General features: G+C 38.7%; 2 protein-coding genes across 5 annotated transcripts; both read left to right on the top strand.

The window, feature by feature from the left end:
- The first annotated feature begins 1700 nt into the window (after positions 1–1700).
- Positions 1701–8217, top strand: Ggamma30A (G protein gamma subunit 30A). Its single transcript, XM_967030.5, has 3 exons — positions 1701–1826; positions 2208–2425; positions 6614–8217. Exons 2-3 carry the CDS (start codon positions 2313–2315, stop codon positions 6717–6719), a joined length of 219 nt encoding a protein of 72 aa, XP_972123.2. The 5' UTR covers positions 1701–1826; positions 2208–2312; the 3' UTR covers positions 6720–8217.
- A 610-nt stretch (positions 8218–8827) lies between these two features.
- LOC660719 (chorion peroxidase) lies at positions 8828–16283 on the top strand. 4 transcript variants are annotated; one of them, XM_008196381.3, is made up of 8 exons: positions 8828–9112; positions 10700–10733; positions 10791–10934; positions 11905–12182; positions 12704–12830; positions 13129–13576; positions 13707–14418; positions 14469–16283. In XM_008196381.3, the coding sequence occupies exons 4-8, from the start codon at positions 11921–11923 to the stop codon at positions 16127–16129; spliced, it is 3210 nt and encodes a 1069-aa protein (XP_008194603.1). In that variant the 5' UTR covers positions 8828–9112; positions 10700–10733; positions 10791–10934; positions 11905–11920; the 3' UTR covers positions 16130–16283. The 4 variants fall into 4 exon arrangements, with proteins under 4 accessions (XP_008194603.1, XP_015838168.1, XP_008194602.1 ...); XM_015982682.2 differs by having other exon boundaries at positions 10779–10934; XM_008196380.3 differs by lacking the exons at positions 8828–9112; positions 10700–10733; positions 10791–10934 and adding an exon at positions 11724–11853.
- Positions 16284–16287: the final 4 nt, after the last annotated feature.

Genomic DNA, 16287 nt, shown 5'->3' with positions numbered 1-16287 from the left:
CCGTCAACCAAGTTTTTTGTAGGACATAAAAAACCCAAATGTAACAGAAAACGTGAAATTTTCTTAGAAAACAGCGAAATTCTGGTTGGTTCGGCCGACATTTACAAAATAATCAAACACCAGTTTTTTGCTCAGTTTCAATCGCCTTATGATTGGTCTGTTTTACAGTCGGGAGTGCATTACCCCACCCATAGCCAATAACGAACGCTTCAATCGTCTTGCAATTTTTTGTGCACCAGATAAACAAGTAGGAGGTGATTTTTATATTTTAATTGGTCAAATTACTCACTTCAGGAACAAATAAAATACTAGCAAACTGGTTTTAGGGACGGTCTTTCTCACAGAACGGGATTTCGCCTGAGGTGCAAATAAAATGGTCGATTCTGCTTAATTTTTGAAATAATTTATTTTTTTAACAAAAACATACTTTTTTAATTTGTTACACGAAAACTAGGAGTCCTAGAAAAATATGACTTTTACACAACTAATTAAAATCTACACTGCCGGTTTGGAAAAATCAATAATTACAATTATATAGTAAATAATAATAATAATAATAATAATAATAATAATAATAATAATAATAATAATAATAATAATAATAATAATAATAATAATAATAATAATAATAATAATAATAATAATAATAATAATAATAATAATTCTATTACACACTAACTGTGAATAGATAGATTTTTAAAATCACAATTAACAATTAGCGAACACAGCAATTTTGACATTTAGACAAAAATTTTACAGATACAAAAATTGTTTAAGTTTTAAAAATAGTTTAATATAGAATTAAAGTTATATGTGTATTTTCAAAAATTAAAAGTTCAAAAACTGATAAAAAAATTTAACGCTGAGAAACTAAATACACAAAAAACTAAAAAATATTAAGGCTGACATTCCGAAGAACTAAGCTAAAACTAAAACCTAAACTAAAAACTAAAAACTAAAAAAAATATGACTAGAAAACAAAAATACTAATAAAATAAAACATACTAAAAATTTAGAAAATCTAAAAACTGGAATACAAAAGGAAACAAAAAACAGTAAGATTAAAATTATGCAAATTTAAGTAACTGAAAAAATGATAATTAAAACTATAAAACTGCAAAGGATACGTATAAGGATAAAGATAAGGATAAGGATTCGGATAAGGATAAGATAGTAAAACCAGGAAAAACTGAAAAATTTCGGAAATTTAATAAATAATAGAAAATATCATGCGAAAATTAAGAAACTAGAAAACCAGAAGAACAAAAAATAAAATTTATTAAAATTCCGTGACCGTACGTCGAAAAATAAATCTTGAAAATAAAATAATTTAAACAAGTGTTTATGCTAGGCAACCAATAATAACAAAGTAAGTAACGGTTACACATGAATAATTGTTTTACAGTCCATTGAATACCAAATAAATAAACAGTTTCAAAGGTTAATTTGTAAACTATAATTAACAGAGTGGTTTAGCCACGTATTGTTAGTTGCCTCACCAAATCACTGGAAAATATCGACAAAATATCAGTGTTCCTAATTGAAATAAACCCATAAAAATGTCGTACTTTTATGTATTCACCATTAGGAAGGCTTCAGCAAACTAAATAAAACTTTCCCATTTTAAATTAAAAAATTGCATTCGCACGTGAGTTTAATGACCGAAGTAATATTTTTATCACGAAGATAAGAGCGCTAGTTAATTACAATACGTTTAAATTTATCTCCGTTATCAAAATAATAATACCTACCTGTTCGGTCGTATCATATCTTACATGTCTTTGACTTAGTTTGCAATTTTAACGTGTGTGCTATTTTAGCGATACGTAAGTTTTGTGTTGTAGAACAAGAAATTTGAAAATTGTTTGAACAAATATTTGCCTTACTTTTTATCTCCATAACAATTGTTAACAGCAAAAATTGAGATTTTGTGATTTTTGTTAAAGCATTGTCACAATTTTGATTTATAAGTGTTTGCTATAATTAGTCGGTGGGCGAGGGCCAGGTTGGAAAAGTGCCCGTCCCTTCAGTTTTCAAAAAACTGTATTTTTGATTTTTTGTGTCTACGTTTGCCGAGGCCAAGTTTTGTGTTGCACATTTTTACTGATTAATTTAGCCTGACCTAGTTCGCTTTGCCTTGATCCCCGGCAATGTAAACAGGCTTTGCAATTAATTAAATTAGATTGAAATTAAATAAATAATTTCAGATTGCAGGAAGTTTCAGGCCTCTTGTGAGGTGTTGCCCTCTGGCGGCCTGTCCCCCAGCTGCCGTCCGACGCCTGCGTGAACGACGGCGCTCTCAACCGCGCCCGATGGACGCCAGTACACTCTCAGCCATGGATAAGGACGCTCTCAAGAAGCAGATAGAGAACATGAAATACCAAGCATCAATGGAACGCTGGCCCTTGTCGAAATCGATCGCCGCGTAAGTACCAAAACCCATCCAAAAAGCGCTTCCGTGCCGGATTTTCCCCTTTCGGATTTATTTCGGCGAGCTTTCGACTACATATTGAGCGTCGCGATGCCGCTTCTACTAGCTGTCCCGAAAAAATCGCTATTTAAGGCGCTTCTGAGTGCACAAGTTCGGGGGTTTCTTGGGGAAGTTGCGAGTGACGTTTTCGGATTTTTGCGGTTTTCGCTGCTATTTACATCGTGCGCTGGTGTTTAAGTTTAGCGAATTATCTAACCCAAATGTTTGGATTTTAATGTTAATATTTAGCTCCAAAATTGCTTTTCGCCTGTTACACTTCAAGGAAAATTTTCGAACTAATTTTAATTGCATTTAATCGATAATATCTCCACCTACAAGAAAATAAATTCATTCACTTAAAATTGAGCCGCACTGGGGATTTTTAATTGCGACAGTGTAAACATCCCATTAAAAAATAATTGTAGTATTTAGTCCTTCCAACTTCTGACCAGGCTTTCAGGACCCTTTTTGTGAGTCACAATAGCCAAAGAAAAAGAACCTTTCATACACACGCTTGCATAGAAAACGGAAAATTGGAAAGTGAACCTTAACTCGAGAATATTTAAAAAAAAATGGTTTTAATTATCAATTAACAGAAGCTGAAAAATGGGGCTACTTTGGAATTCATCGGAAAATTTCGAACAGATTTTTTTTTTTTTAATTAAATATAGTTCACATTGGAGAGAGTGGGACAAGCCGATTGTGGTTTTAATGTTGCTAATTTATGTTTTACACCTTGTTACCATATTTTAGCTACGATAGCGTTGCTAAATTATGTATGCTTTGCTTATGCTTGCGTTACGTGCAATAAACAGAATTTTCAATATTTTAGGTAAATTTTATTAGCGTTATTTTTGCATCATTTGCCTCTAAATTAGTCAAACAGTGAATCGTAGCTTCCCTAAGTTAATTAAATTCCTTCTTCTTCGTAAAAGTCTCCAGTCGGGCGAGCATGTTTGCGGCCATTCGGTGTCTAAACTTTCGTTTAATCATTGTAATAGGGAGATTAATTGAATATTTATGAAGAGGGTTAGGTTAGACCGAAGTTTACGTGTGCTAATTAACTCGATTTCTTTGGTCTTGTTGTTTTTGTTTCGGCTTTGCGACATTTCATTATTTAAATTGTGAATTTTTCTCGGGATTTAATTAAACTCGACCTAGTTTAGCTAAATCCAGCGTTTGTGATCATTTTCGAGTAAACAACAACCGACACATTGTTGTAAACACAAACGGACACTTGTTTGCTTGCAATAAACAAACCTTGCAAAAAGCGATTTTTTTCAAATGTACAAATATTGACAGGATTCTTAATTCGTCATTTGTGGTACAATTCCTTACATTATTAAACCGGAACGCTGCACAATATCCGATCGAAACTAGACGCATTAAAAGCAGCCTTGAAACGGCGAGTTATGTCTGAACTTATCGTAAATGTCGCTTAATTGTCTCGATATTCAGCGTGTTTACGATTTTTACGAAAATACAGCCGTTTGGCGGCGCTAATAAAATCAATTTTGTTAAGAGTCACCTGAAACTTGCAATTTTGTGTCGAATTCACTCTGCCAACTTTAATAAAGTTGGAGCTTCGACGTGGAAACTATAGCGATGCTTCTTTTATTACACGGGTATTTTCAGGATTGGCGAGCAATTTGCTTTATTGGGCGGCTTTTATTAAATTAAATATACGCGCAAAAGGAGCAAACTTATTCTTATTTTGTATTCGAGGCAAACATGGCATAAGTACCCCAAGGACATTATCCTTGATCCTTAAAGCCATTTTGAGTTTTAGTTCCGAAAATTCTTAAAACTTTATTTTCGCTATCTTCGAAAATCGGATTTCAGTTAAATTCCTATTAGATGTAAAAAACCCAAGGGAATTTCATATTTTTTGCGGCTCCTAACACCAAATCCTTTATCAAACATTCAAATCCAATTTATTTTTATGTAAACGGTGTCCTGATATTGAGAGTGGGTGAATTATTTATACGCATTTAAACCAGATACGTTGTAACATTTCAGTAACAAACATCCTTCAGCAGACTTCTTAATCATGTTTTTATGAGCACTACATTCTGACATTTATTGAGTTTTTGATTTCTTGTTTTATGGCCCGGCGCTATTGCTCCTGAAATCTCTGACCTTTTGTATTTTTATTAATTTATTCGATTTGTATTACTTTGTCGTACGTCGGGAGCAGATGGCGGAAGAGGCGATTTTTCGAGCCCTGGTTTAATCCAGACTGATCTTTGGGTTATTTGTGAAGACAAAATTCTGTTTATTTCGAAAGCTCCAAAACAAAATGCTAATATCGTCCTTGATTCCCCGTCAATATGTCGCAGAGATAACTTTATTAAAAAGTCGGGAAGGGCGCAAATTAAAACGATATTGGAAATAATTCACTTGGGTGTTTTTCCGACTGTGATAAGCTATAAATATGGAAAGTGGGAGTGCTTTATCTGAAATAACTCAATATCCAATTGGAATTCGTCACAGTGGACGTAAGAATAAACAAACAAATGCGAATAACACCCCCATGTCCGGCCTGCTGGAAGGGCAAATAGTGACTTGTTGGTTAGAAATGTTTGTATTGATTCCAGCTTGCAAACATCCAATTTTCTCAAGAGACGAGATGTAATCTTTACGATTCATAACAGAATAATCTGTCACTAAAGGGACTACATTACATTTGCTTTATGTTAGAGAAGTCTAGAACTGTGCGTTGTTTACAAGCCGCCACTGAAAAAACCAGGATATGATGAGGAAATTTACCAAACTAAGTTTGCTAGAACAGCGAAATAAATTCAGGCAACCGAGCCGTAAATTACCGGTTTTTCAGACGTTGAAACCATTCCGGGTCAGTGAAAATCCTGAAACCGTTTAAAGCGAATTTGGTTTACTCAAAAAGCCCGGCATTGATTTTCGATCCCAAGGATTATTTCTGCAGCGCACAAATAAATATTTACGATGCATGAAAAGGGGGAGAGCGCCCTCCTGATCGATACGTCGGACATGTCGCCCTTAGACTATCATGTTCAAATGAAAGGTAGCCCAAATGGCAAACTTTATCAGTTAATTTCCGCCGGTTTATCTCCCTTCCTTCCCCCATGAATTATTTATCAAGTTTTAAAAGATTGCTCTAGGAAAATCTGGATTTTTCGTTATTTGGCCGAGTCGAGGAAAGAAAAATTGATACTTTTATGATGATAGAGGGGCTCTTGTTTTTCCTCTTAAAATATTTACGTGAGTAATGTCGGGCTATAAATTTATATTAGCTGAGCGGTTTTCGTTCTCCCTATTGACTCGAGCTCGGAATAAATTTTCTCCGCCGCTTCCAAGTCTCCAGAGTTACTTAACACTCTTCTATCATAATTGCGACGACGCTTTCAACTCTGATTACCGCCAATACTCATTAGCGAATTATGCAAGCGAAGGCACACGTTTGCCGTCATTTCACCACCAGTGATGAGTAATCAATAAATTCCATCGAGATAATTTGTTCAAAGTGGACACTCTCTTAGGAAAATTAGCTGCTTGCAGCCATTTCCTTTGATGGGCCCGAGCTTTCGATCAAAAAATCCGAATTTATTTCCAGCCATGCATTATTGTCAGCTCAACACTTAATATCTCTATAAATTTTAATAAGTCGCGGGTTAATGGAAGGAGTTAATCAACTTTGACTTGTTAAATTAGTCGGGCGATCCGCAATACAGGAGTTTTCAGCCAACTTTCAGCACGTCCTACCTGAAGTATCGCCCAAAACAATTTGCTCTCGATTTGCGATAACGTGAGTCGGCGTCGTCTGCGAAATCTTAAGTATCTGGCGGGTCTCCAGGATTTTTGGGCCAAAGTAACGAAACTTTAAGCCGACTAATTAAGCGAAATGTAAAGCTTAGTTCAAAGATTGAGCTTTCGGAAATCTTGCTCCAAGACTTATTACTTTTTTCCTACTTCCATCGCTAATCCCTTCGGTTAGCTAGTTAGTGCCGTTATCGATTTTCCTCCGCTATTTCGCTTTCAAATGAGTTTTTTTTCAAAACTTTTCGTTATTTATCGATCGGTTCGACATAATTGCGAAATAATTGACCGGGTTCTGATTGAATAAGCCAGGTGCGTGATTGGATTTTGATGTAAAATCTGTTCCAGGATGAGGGAATACGTGGAGGAGAACGAAAAGAACGACCCGCTGATCCACGCCCCCGACAAGAAAAACAACCCATGGGCGGAAAAAGGGAAATGCGTCATTATGTAGAATTTCATGCAGCTGCTTATTAGTTTGTTCATATTGATTTTCCCATTGCTTCTGTTCATCTACCTTAATTTCAACAGTTTGATGTTAGATGGGATAACCACACTGTTCTATACTTTTAAAATTTCAAAAATCGAAGCGTCATCAGGTCTGTGAATGTTTTTTCGGAAAATGGGACACTCCACGAGCCTTCCGGGCGAATTGTTAACATTATTGTTATGTAGTTTAAACATACTCACAGTTTTGTGTACGAAATGTAAGATCTCAAAAGTGTGTTAAATTTGGATTCGTGTCAACGGCCGGTTTCTGGTTTTGGCGAACCAGAGGCGGCCACCAAAATAAACAATCAATTTTTTTACAAGCGAACTCTCGCTTTTCGTTTCAGTCTCTTGGGTCTTATTATTTGAAGTCTGATGTTGTTATTCCTATTTTTGTTGACTTAATTTTAATAAATCTCTAATTGTAATTTTAGACTTAACATTCTTAGTCTAGTCAATACCGAAATTTTGGGCCATTGCAACCAACGAAACGACTCACTCCCTGGCTCAAGAAACTCAAATTTGGACCAAACCGGCTGGTACTTTACCGAAGACGACAAAAAAGAGCAACTTCCGTTTACCATCCACGGGTCTCTTCGGTAATACTGCCATCTGTACTTGGCTGTGGTTTGATCCAACTTTGACCTCTCCATTCTGGTAATAGTCTGACAGTGCAATTTAAATGTGACTTTTAAATTTCGCGCGAAAGCGCATTAAAATGACACGACACGTGACCAGGACGGAGTACCACGTGACGCTCCCTCCTAGCCACATTTTTAAACACTCGACTAAAAACGATTGACTAAACATTAAGAGAGATAGATGACTGTCATGACTTAAAATCTCGACTATGACTCAACATTTAACTTTAAGGAGCTTTAGCTTTGTTTAGTTCCCCGATGTCTTCCCGAGATAGCGTTGTGTAACGCGGGACAGTTGAATTTTAAATGTGTAACCTACTCCAGGCACTGGACTAGTTTTAACGATATAACTAAAATTAGACTAAAAGTTAAACACTTGAAGTGTTTTTAAAATAATATTATCAAATTTAAATTAATAATAATAGAACCCGTAGTTAAAAAATATATGATAATCAAACCTAATATTTAAATTAGCATAGGTTCTATTAATGTATGACACCTAATAATCAAACAGTGCGTTCAATAATTACCTCCCCACGAAAATATCACTCTTCACTTAGAAAAAATGTAACACTATGTCTTAATAATTGTTATCTTATAGACTAATTTCTTAACTCTAAGTATTATCGAAAGGATTTGACTTCTTTACTCCTGTACTAATTTCCAAGGGTAGCCGGGTCGTGTCGTTGGTTGCGATCGCTCAGAGTTTCGTTTTTATTTATATGAGAGAAATTACTATTAGTAAAAGATACTTCAATTAAACCTTGTAATTTTAAATATGTAATGTGGTAATACTTGAGATAATAAACTCCATAAAAGAAAGTCGTGTTTGCTTCATCCTCCCATGCAAATTCCTTGTAATTCCCTTTGAAGTTTTCCAATGAAACAAATCGGTTTGCGAAATTGGATCAATCCAAGTGTTTGGTCTGACGCACACGATATTGAGCCCCGACAAACTCTTCCGGATACTAAATAAATGGATTAGAGCTTTGAAACAAGAAAACCAAAGAGACGGAAGTTGAAATACGCCCACAAGCTAATAAAGTACGAATCTAATAAAAAAACAAAAGGTCGTTGCTCGTTGACCACTGCCGAAATCCCATAGTCCTACGGTACTCTCCAGTTGTAAAAACCCGAGTTGGTACCGTTCCTCTGCCAAAAATCGTCCGAAAACCGTTGTTACTTTTTTGCTAGACCCGGTATAGTCCATGAACCATAACCAGTAGCCCAGTTATTAGATTGGACGTCACCGCCTCTTGCCCAGTAGCCGTCTTAATAATTCCGCCTAGAACGAGTGTACAATCATTAACCGGTGGGAGTAGTGACCCAACACCGGCTAACCCCGTGACCTAGTTGGATCCGATCCGCGGAAATTTTTCTCGATTTTCAGGTACTACTTTCGTTTAAGTGTGTCGATATTTCCAGAGGGTCTCTATTTTTACTTTCAAAGTGATTTTTTTCGGCGCGGTGGTACCTCGCGTCTGAACCTTTCACCTCTGGCCACAAAATAGAGAGTGCCTAAGCAAATCCGAAGAATGGAACCGCAGGTGATTGAGTGTATTCGAAATATCGCAGACTAGACGTTGTACACGCTGGTACCAGTTCATTCAGTCAGTGTGTCGGTAGTACCCGCCTCATTCTACTCAGATACTGGCTATCCTGTTACACATTTCGTGCTCTTGCTATGCTTGCTGTGGTTACTAAGTACTGACAAAAGGTGAGTGCCTGTTTTCACCAATTTTTCAATCATATTTGCAATTGTTATCAGGCGACATTTTTACCTAGTTTATTTGCACTTCTGACACACCTAATCAAACGCGATGGTCATTCCACACTTTCGAATATAGATCGCAATTGTTACAAATCATTGGCTTTAGAAAATTAATTGAATTCTAGCCGTTGATAATTCGAATTTCGTTTTTTTAATGGGAAAATAACGGTTGACATACTGAAATTCCAAAATGTTGCAACCTTTCAAGACAGTTGGTGGCCAATAATTAAGACTTAATTATGACAAAGTGGAATAAAAATTAACTGTGCATAAAATAAACACGTCTGAAAAGTAGAATGATTGTAAGATATTTCAGGTTTATGTTGCAAAGCTGTGTTGTAAATGGCAAGTTTTGAAAGCTTCAATTTTTTTCTCCGTTAGTCCAAACAACTACAACTTTGGAACTTAGCTTTACAAATTATTTAGGGACAGATTACATTATCGTATGCACGTAGGTAGTACTTTTTTATCAGTTCCGAGATCCCTTAATAAAGAACTAAAAAAGGAAACAACATTTTTTGTAAATCCACTTCCCTCAAACGTAAAATATACAGAGTGTATCAGAAATACGTATATTAATTTAACCATGTAATAAAATTCCTCAAATACAACTTTTTTGAATAACAACGAGCCGCTCAATGTTTGATAATCAGTTTGTATTCATAGCAACAATTTTCATTGTTGTTTTAAATTGTTTAAATTGTCGGTTTCTATCACAACGAAAATAGTTCGGCTCTTTTATTTTTGTACACGTTTCAGGATGTTATCTTTTCCAAATTTTAAGTCAATTTGCAATAGGTTTATTGAAAAATTACAAATAGAAAGAATGTTTTATTTGTTCTGTTACCTGTTAAAATTAACACACGTATTTCTGAAAATTCGTATTCTCAAAATTTCTGAAAAAAATTCTTTTTGACATAAGTATATTATTGTTGCTGAAACTAAAAAATAAGCAAAAATTAGTGAAAGTTGTTCATCCTTTTTATATATTTGGGATTGGCAAATTGGGGCAAACCAATTTTTGATGATTTATGATAACTACTAGTCCGAAAAACCTATAATTTCTTTAATTAATTGAATTAAATTAGAAAACAAACTTCATGGTCTGTTATAAAATAATAGGCAAGCAAAATGTTTGAAGGCGATTATTTTCGTAGATAAAATTCAAATAAGTATCTCAGAAGTGGAGCAGCAAACAAATATTCATTTAAAAACTATAATTACCCCACTAAAATAAAATAAATAAACATGAAAGGATACCTTAAGAAGCGGAATGAATTCTTCTTTACTGTTTAAAAATCCCCAGCTATTATAATAAAGGTTGTCATTCTCATTAAGCGAGCAAAATTAATGGAGCGTTTGCTTCCACTCAAGTATGTCCTTGTTATTTGTTACAAATAATTTCTAAAAAATCCGCGAAATGTCTCTGCCTTTCAAACCTAAATTAGGAGCACATCTCTGCGGATTCGGGTCAAGTAATTTCAGTAATTGCGCTGAAAAACGTTAATCTGTCTGAAAAAGCGCTCGTTTCAGCTAACCGAACATCCAATGAAGATGCCCGAAAACTGTAAGTCATGCACGTTGCGAGACGCGAACAATAACACTTATCCAGCCCCAATAACAGGCAGCATAAGCGACAGGAACCATCCTGAAAGCAGCAAACAGCGCAACATCCAAGTCACTGCTAAGGTCCTCTTCGGCTCCGTGCATGCCATCAGCAGGCTGAAGCAGGAGGAGAAGGCGGCCAAGGAGAATAAACGAATTTAAAGTGAGTTTGGGTGATTATTGTGTTTATCCGGCGATTTCTAATGCGATTTTGCTTTCTCTTCGATGGGTACAACTTTCTTTTGCACTTGTCCACTCGAGATATTAACCTTGATTTCGTGAAACTGACCTTAAATACGACACCCTTGTAAAAATTTAGTCTTGAACTTTCTAAATGCAACTCGATGATGGATGCAACCGTGACTTTCAAGAAAATTATGCCTTTCTATTATTATTACACGAGTGGTGCACGGACACTTTCAATTCGCGAGATTACGGATGGCCATTAACATTTAACGATTTTTTATTTATTGGCATGCATCGAAGCTGCATTCTTTCTGTATGCAAGTTCCAGATGAGCTAATAATATCTCTTCTATGTATAATTAAAGTAACACATTAATTTTTTCAAGTGGACAGCTGTCAGGATTATTGCTAGATATTTTTTGCGGCTTCCATTAATGCTATTAATGTACCGTTCGAAGATGTTAAAACACCGTGTTACAATTAATTAGTCCCCCTTACTTGCAAGGAGATTTTTGAGTTCTTCAAGTTTTTGGGTCGAGTTACTTAGTGCACTAGTGAATAAAAGAAAAACTAACATTACCTATCCTTGAATTAGGTGTTGCTCTAACAGCGAGAAATGTGTGCATGTAAACCCGGAAAAAAGTGATTAGATACTGAAAATGTGCATTTGGGTTTGTAAACAAAGTTCTAAGTCATTAAGACCCATCGCTGTTAGAACCGAACTCTTTCACACATGCCGTTGTTCGTGATACTCCGAAAAGCAGCTTTGCAAAAAAGACCAAAACGTCCTCGAGGTATATAAATTAACAATTATAACTGTATTCCTCCATACGACTCTCTCGATTCTCGAGATCTCCGTTCAGTTTTTAACTTGCCATCCGTGCGTGCGAAAATGAGGTACGAAATGGTAGATTTCTACATTTGTCCAAGTTCCCCTTTTGGTTCCAGAATTGCGCTATGGACGATGATAATCACGGACGTTTTACTGACGACGACATTACCACACGACCAATGGACTAACGACGACCCACATAACTTGACCAAAAGGAAAGAAAGCGACTATTTCGACAAGAACGACGCAAATAAGGAAAACGAAAGCGATGATAATGGCAAGAGTGAAAGCTACAACAAAATTGATAAGCGGGAGCTGGACGATGCGGTCGACTACGGGATCAGGGCCATGCAGGAACTTATCGAGGTCAAAGAACCGAAATGGTACAAAATGGGTAAGTTGGCGATTAGGTGGTACCAACACTCTCGGATGTTTACTCAAGGAATTTCTCTTTCAACAATACAAACAAGGAAAATATTAATTAAATTACGCATTGTTGACTGCGAGTTTTTCCTGCACATTTATAACCAACTATTCATGTAAACAAAAGGTTACTTTCATCTATTCACAAAGTGAACCTATAGATTTTGTAATTATAATGAAACCAAAGAGCCAAAAATAACAAAAATTGCCTCATTTTCCCTTGGAGAAATTTGTTACTCGTTTCCGGAAAAAATACTCCCAGACGTTTCCTACAATTTCCTATTTGTTTGTTTATTAATTTATTCTCCATAATAAAAGCAATTTGAAAGAGTTTCGTATTTTTACATTGTATTAGAAATCAGCTTTTTCCGCACTTTTTCTTAAAGAAGAGCCCGCTTTCGTGCCACAACAAAGCCACTTCTAGTCAAAATTTGTAAACAAGTCCACTGGAAGTGTGTCACTTTCACTGTGATTTACCGAAATCGATTCCAGGCTTGTACTTGGACGCGAAAGAGCCGGCTCACTACGTTGCGAACTTCGGCGCCCCCATCAAAAAAGCCATCGAGCTGTCGAACTTCGGTTACGCCTCCCTGGAAGCCACCAAACGACTTGCAGAAACGTAAGTAACCAGACCGGAAAAATCCAATTTGGTGATATAATGAATATGGATCTTTACCGAACCACCGTAACCAAACCAAATCTGATCGTTTATGGTAAACCGTTTAATCGCCCCAGAAATCCACCCATCATTATGTAAATCCCGCCAGTTCCTTGTAAAGAAAGAAAAGAAAGCGTCTTCCTCAGCAGTGGGACCGATTTCTACGCCGGGTGGGGACTGGGACACTTTTATTAAACGATTTTCTGCAACCCGGTCCAGTCTCGAACTCGACTCGGTCAGTGAAAGTTCCCGGTTTCAGTTATCCGGAAAATGTGAGTCGACAAGCCGCCGGCAGCTTCGACACGAGACTCCGGGAGGATGTGTGTCCGCTAAGGGGCACCCCCAGGTGTCCCGCAGCCTCCCGACGGTACCGAACAGCCGATGGTACCTGCAACAACTTCAACAAGCCATGGAGGGGCTCCTCGCTCCTGCCCATGCAGAGGTTCCTGCAACCGGTCTACGAGGACGGCATCCAAGAGCCTCGCCGATCAATCTTCGGGCACAAGCTGCCGTCAGCGAGGGAAATCAGCACCAGAATCCACCGCGACAAGAATTTTGAAGTACCAACGGTCAGCCTCATGTTCATGCAATGGGGGCAACTGATCGACCACGACCTGGTCTCCACTGTCAAGTCGCGCAGCTTCAACGGCACGGTCCCCAGGTGCTGCCGCCGCGGCGGACAGGCCCTTCTTCCGCCGGAGCTCACGGTACTACTTATAAGATAGTTTTTAAAAAACAAATCTCAAAAAAAATAACAGCCTTTGAATTTTGAATTGAAGAAAAAAAATTGAGAAACACAAAAAATGTTTTCTCTTATTTTCCAACTTGTCCTTGTAGCATCCAAGCTGCCTCCCGATCGAAGTCTCCCCCGACGACTGGTTCCTCTCCTCCTTCGGCCTCCGCTGCATCGAATTCATCCGAAGTGCCCCTTCGACCCGCATCGACTGTGACCTAGGTTGGCGTGAGCAAATCAACCAAGTCACTTCATATCTCGATGCGTCCCCAATTTACGGCAGCGACATCGAAACATCCGACTCAATGCGAGTTTTCCGCAAGGGGAAGCTCCATTACGGGCGTCCCCAAGGGCGCGAACCCCTCCAACCGCCTGATCCCCCAGGTGGGGAACTTTGCCGATCAGGAGCCGTCACTACAGACTGCTTCCAAGGGGGTGACGGCCGTTTTAGCGAACAGCCAGGTCTTACGGCACTCCACACTGTATTCGTGAGGTACCATAACCGCCTGGCAACGGTTTTGGGGCAAGTTAACCGGCACTGGAGCGACGAGAAGGTGTACCAAGAGACGAGAAGAATCGTCGTTGCGATTATGCAACATGTGACCTATCGGGAGTTCCTCCCGATTGTTCTAGGACCGGAAGTTATCGATTTGTTTGAGCTGAAGTTGGAGCGGAAAGGGTACTACTCCGGTTATGACGATCGGGTGAATCCGGAGGTTGCAAATGCCTTTGGGAGTGCGGCTTTCCGGTTTGGGCACAGTATGGTACAAAATTCTTTCGTCAGGTTTGATACCAAGCACCGGCCACTCTTTAACAGTGAGTACCAGACTCGTTAGAAATTTTCCGGAGTTTGTAACAAATTGTAGATGTGACCCTTCATGAGGAGCAAGAAAACGTGGAGAATATCTGGAGTTTGGGGTCTTTGGACCGGCTTTTGCTGGGCTTTTGCAACCAACCGTCGCAAAGACGCGACGAATTCATTTGTGACGAACTCACTAACCATTTGTTCCAATCCCGGGGGTTCCCCTTCGGGATGGACCTCGCTGCTATTAATGTTCAAAGGGGGCGCGACCATGGCCTCCCCCCGTACACCTCCTGGCGCGAGCCTTGCGGTTTAAGCCCTATCAAGTCATGGAAAGACTTGGAAAAAATCATGAACCCGGACACAGTCCACCGATTCGAAAGTCTCTACGAGGATATCAACGATATCGACCTATTTTCGGGGGGTTTGGCCGAGAAACCCGTGCGTGGGGGCATCATAGGCCCCACTTTTGCCTGTATCATAGCCCAACAGTTCCTAAATTTGCGGAAAGGTGACCGGTTTTGGTACGAAAACGGCGGATTTGAGTCGAGCTTCACTCCTGCGCAACTGCAACAAATCCGCCACGTGACCCTTGCGCATGTCCTTTGCCAGACTTTGACGGAGATTGAAACGATCCAACCTTTTGTTTTTCTGACTGTTGATGGCTTTCGCAACTCTCGATTGTCCTGCGACGATCCTGTCATTGACAACTTCGATCTTTCGCCGTGGGTTGAAGAGGACTTGAATGAAGTTCGGAGAGAGGGGAGGAAGAGACGGAAGTTGAAACGTACTACTACTAAAAAACCCAAAGTTGCGACTCCCGTCAAAGTTAAGGTTTACAACACGACGACTCACACGGTTAAAGTACAAACGAAACAGACTTACACTGACAGTTACGGCAACGTACCAGATAACATACCACAAAGACCGACTTTTGACAGTTACAATGACCGACGCACGACTAGACCTGACGTGACTTACCTATTTGGGGTTGTATCCGAGTCCACAACCCCTATTCCAACTCCCAAACCGTTCCAAGTCAATATCAAAATTCAGTACTACCCTCCGACGACTCCCCAACCGACCAGACGAACGCGACGCCCGTACGACTCGACGACCAAACAGAATTTTTACAGTGACGACTACTCGGTCTATAGACCGCAAAACTACTACCAAAGCAAATACGAAGACCAGCCTTTCACGTCCTCAAAACGCCCCTACATTTACTCAAACAACTACGTTTATTCAAAACGGCGACCGCAAGACGATGCTTTCGACAGACTTTACAGCGACGTCTACTCGACTCCTAATTTTGAAGACCAAGACGATTTGCCACGTCCTTTCAGCCACGTGGAAAAATTTTCGACCAACTACGAACACGACAAACTGGACTTCTACACCCCCAAAAAGCAATCCAGTGGTACCAAATTCGTGAAAATCTCAAGCGTGAAGGGCCAGGAGTATCTAGACCCGAGCGGAGCCACCGTTCAATTACACGTTTCGCAACGTGAAGGCGACTTAGAACTTGACGAAGGTGGTACCACTGACGATGTGAGACTGGTAGACCTGGAGGTACTACCCGGAGACTCAAAATGGCTAGTTTACAACGCCACGGAAGAGGAACCAGACGTGATGGTACTTCCCGATGTCAATCTCAACGTTTCCTGCTCGAGCGAACTTCCTAGACCTTTCCTTAGACGCAACTTGACAGTACCTGAGACTTGACCTGACCTGACTTAGTTTTAATTTATTCTAATGTTTCGAAAATTTTCGACTGGATTCTTAAAAGTACCGGCTAAAATACTGCCACCATGGGTGATATGTCTTATTTATTAATTTTTGTATTTATTGTTTTGGTGTAATAAAGCTATTTTATTAATCGA

Source organism: Tribolium castaneum, chromosome 6 (assembly GCF_031307605.1).
Source record: "Tribolium castaneum strain GA2 chromosome 6, icTriCast1.1, whole genome shotgun sequence".
In the NCBI taxonomy this organism is placed as follows: domain Eukaryota; kingdom Metazoa; phylum Arthropoda; class Insecta; order Coleoptera; family Tenebrionidae; genus Tribolium; species Tribolium castaneum.
This window is presented reverse-complemented; position numbering and strand designations above follow the sequence as displayed.

Bases quoted from the DNA above. Each gene is read 5' to 3' on its own strand.
- Ggamma30A (XM_967030.5), top strand. From the start codon at position 2,313: ATGGACGCCAGTACACTCTCAGCCATGGATAAGGACGCTCTCAAGAAG. The intron at 2,426-6,613 runs GTAAGTACCAAA...AATCTGTTCCAG, and splicing joins TTGTCGAAATCGATCGCCGC to GATGAGGGAATACGTGGAGG.
- LOC660719 (XM_008196380.3), top strand. The intron at 12,831-13,128 runs GTAAGTAACCAG...TCCCGGTTTCAG, and splicing joins ACCAAACGACTTGCAGAAAC to TTATCCGGAAAATGTGAGTC. The intron at 13,577-13,706 runs GTACTACTTATA...TTGTCCTTGTAG, and splicing joins TTCTTCCGCCGGAGCTCACG to CATCCAAGCTGCCTCCCGAT.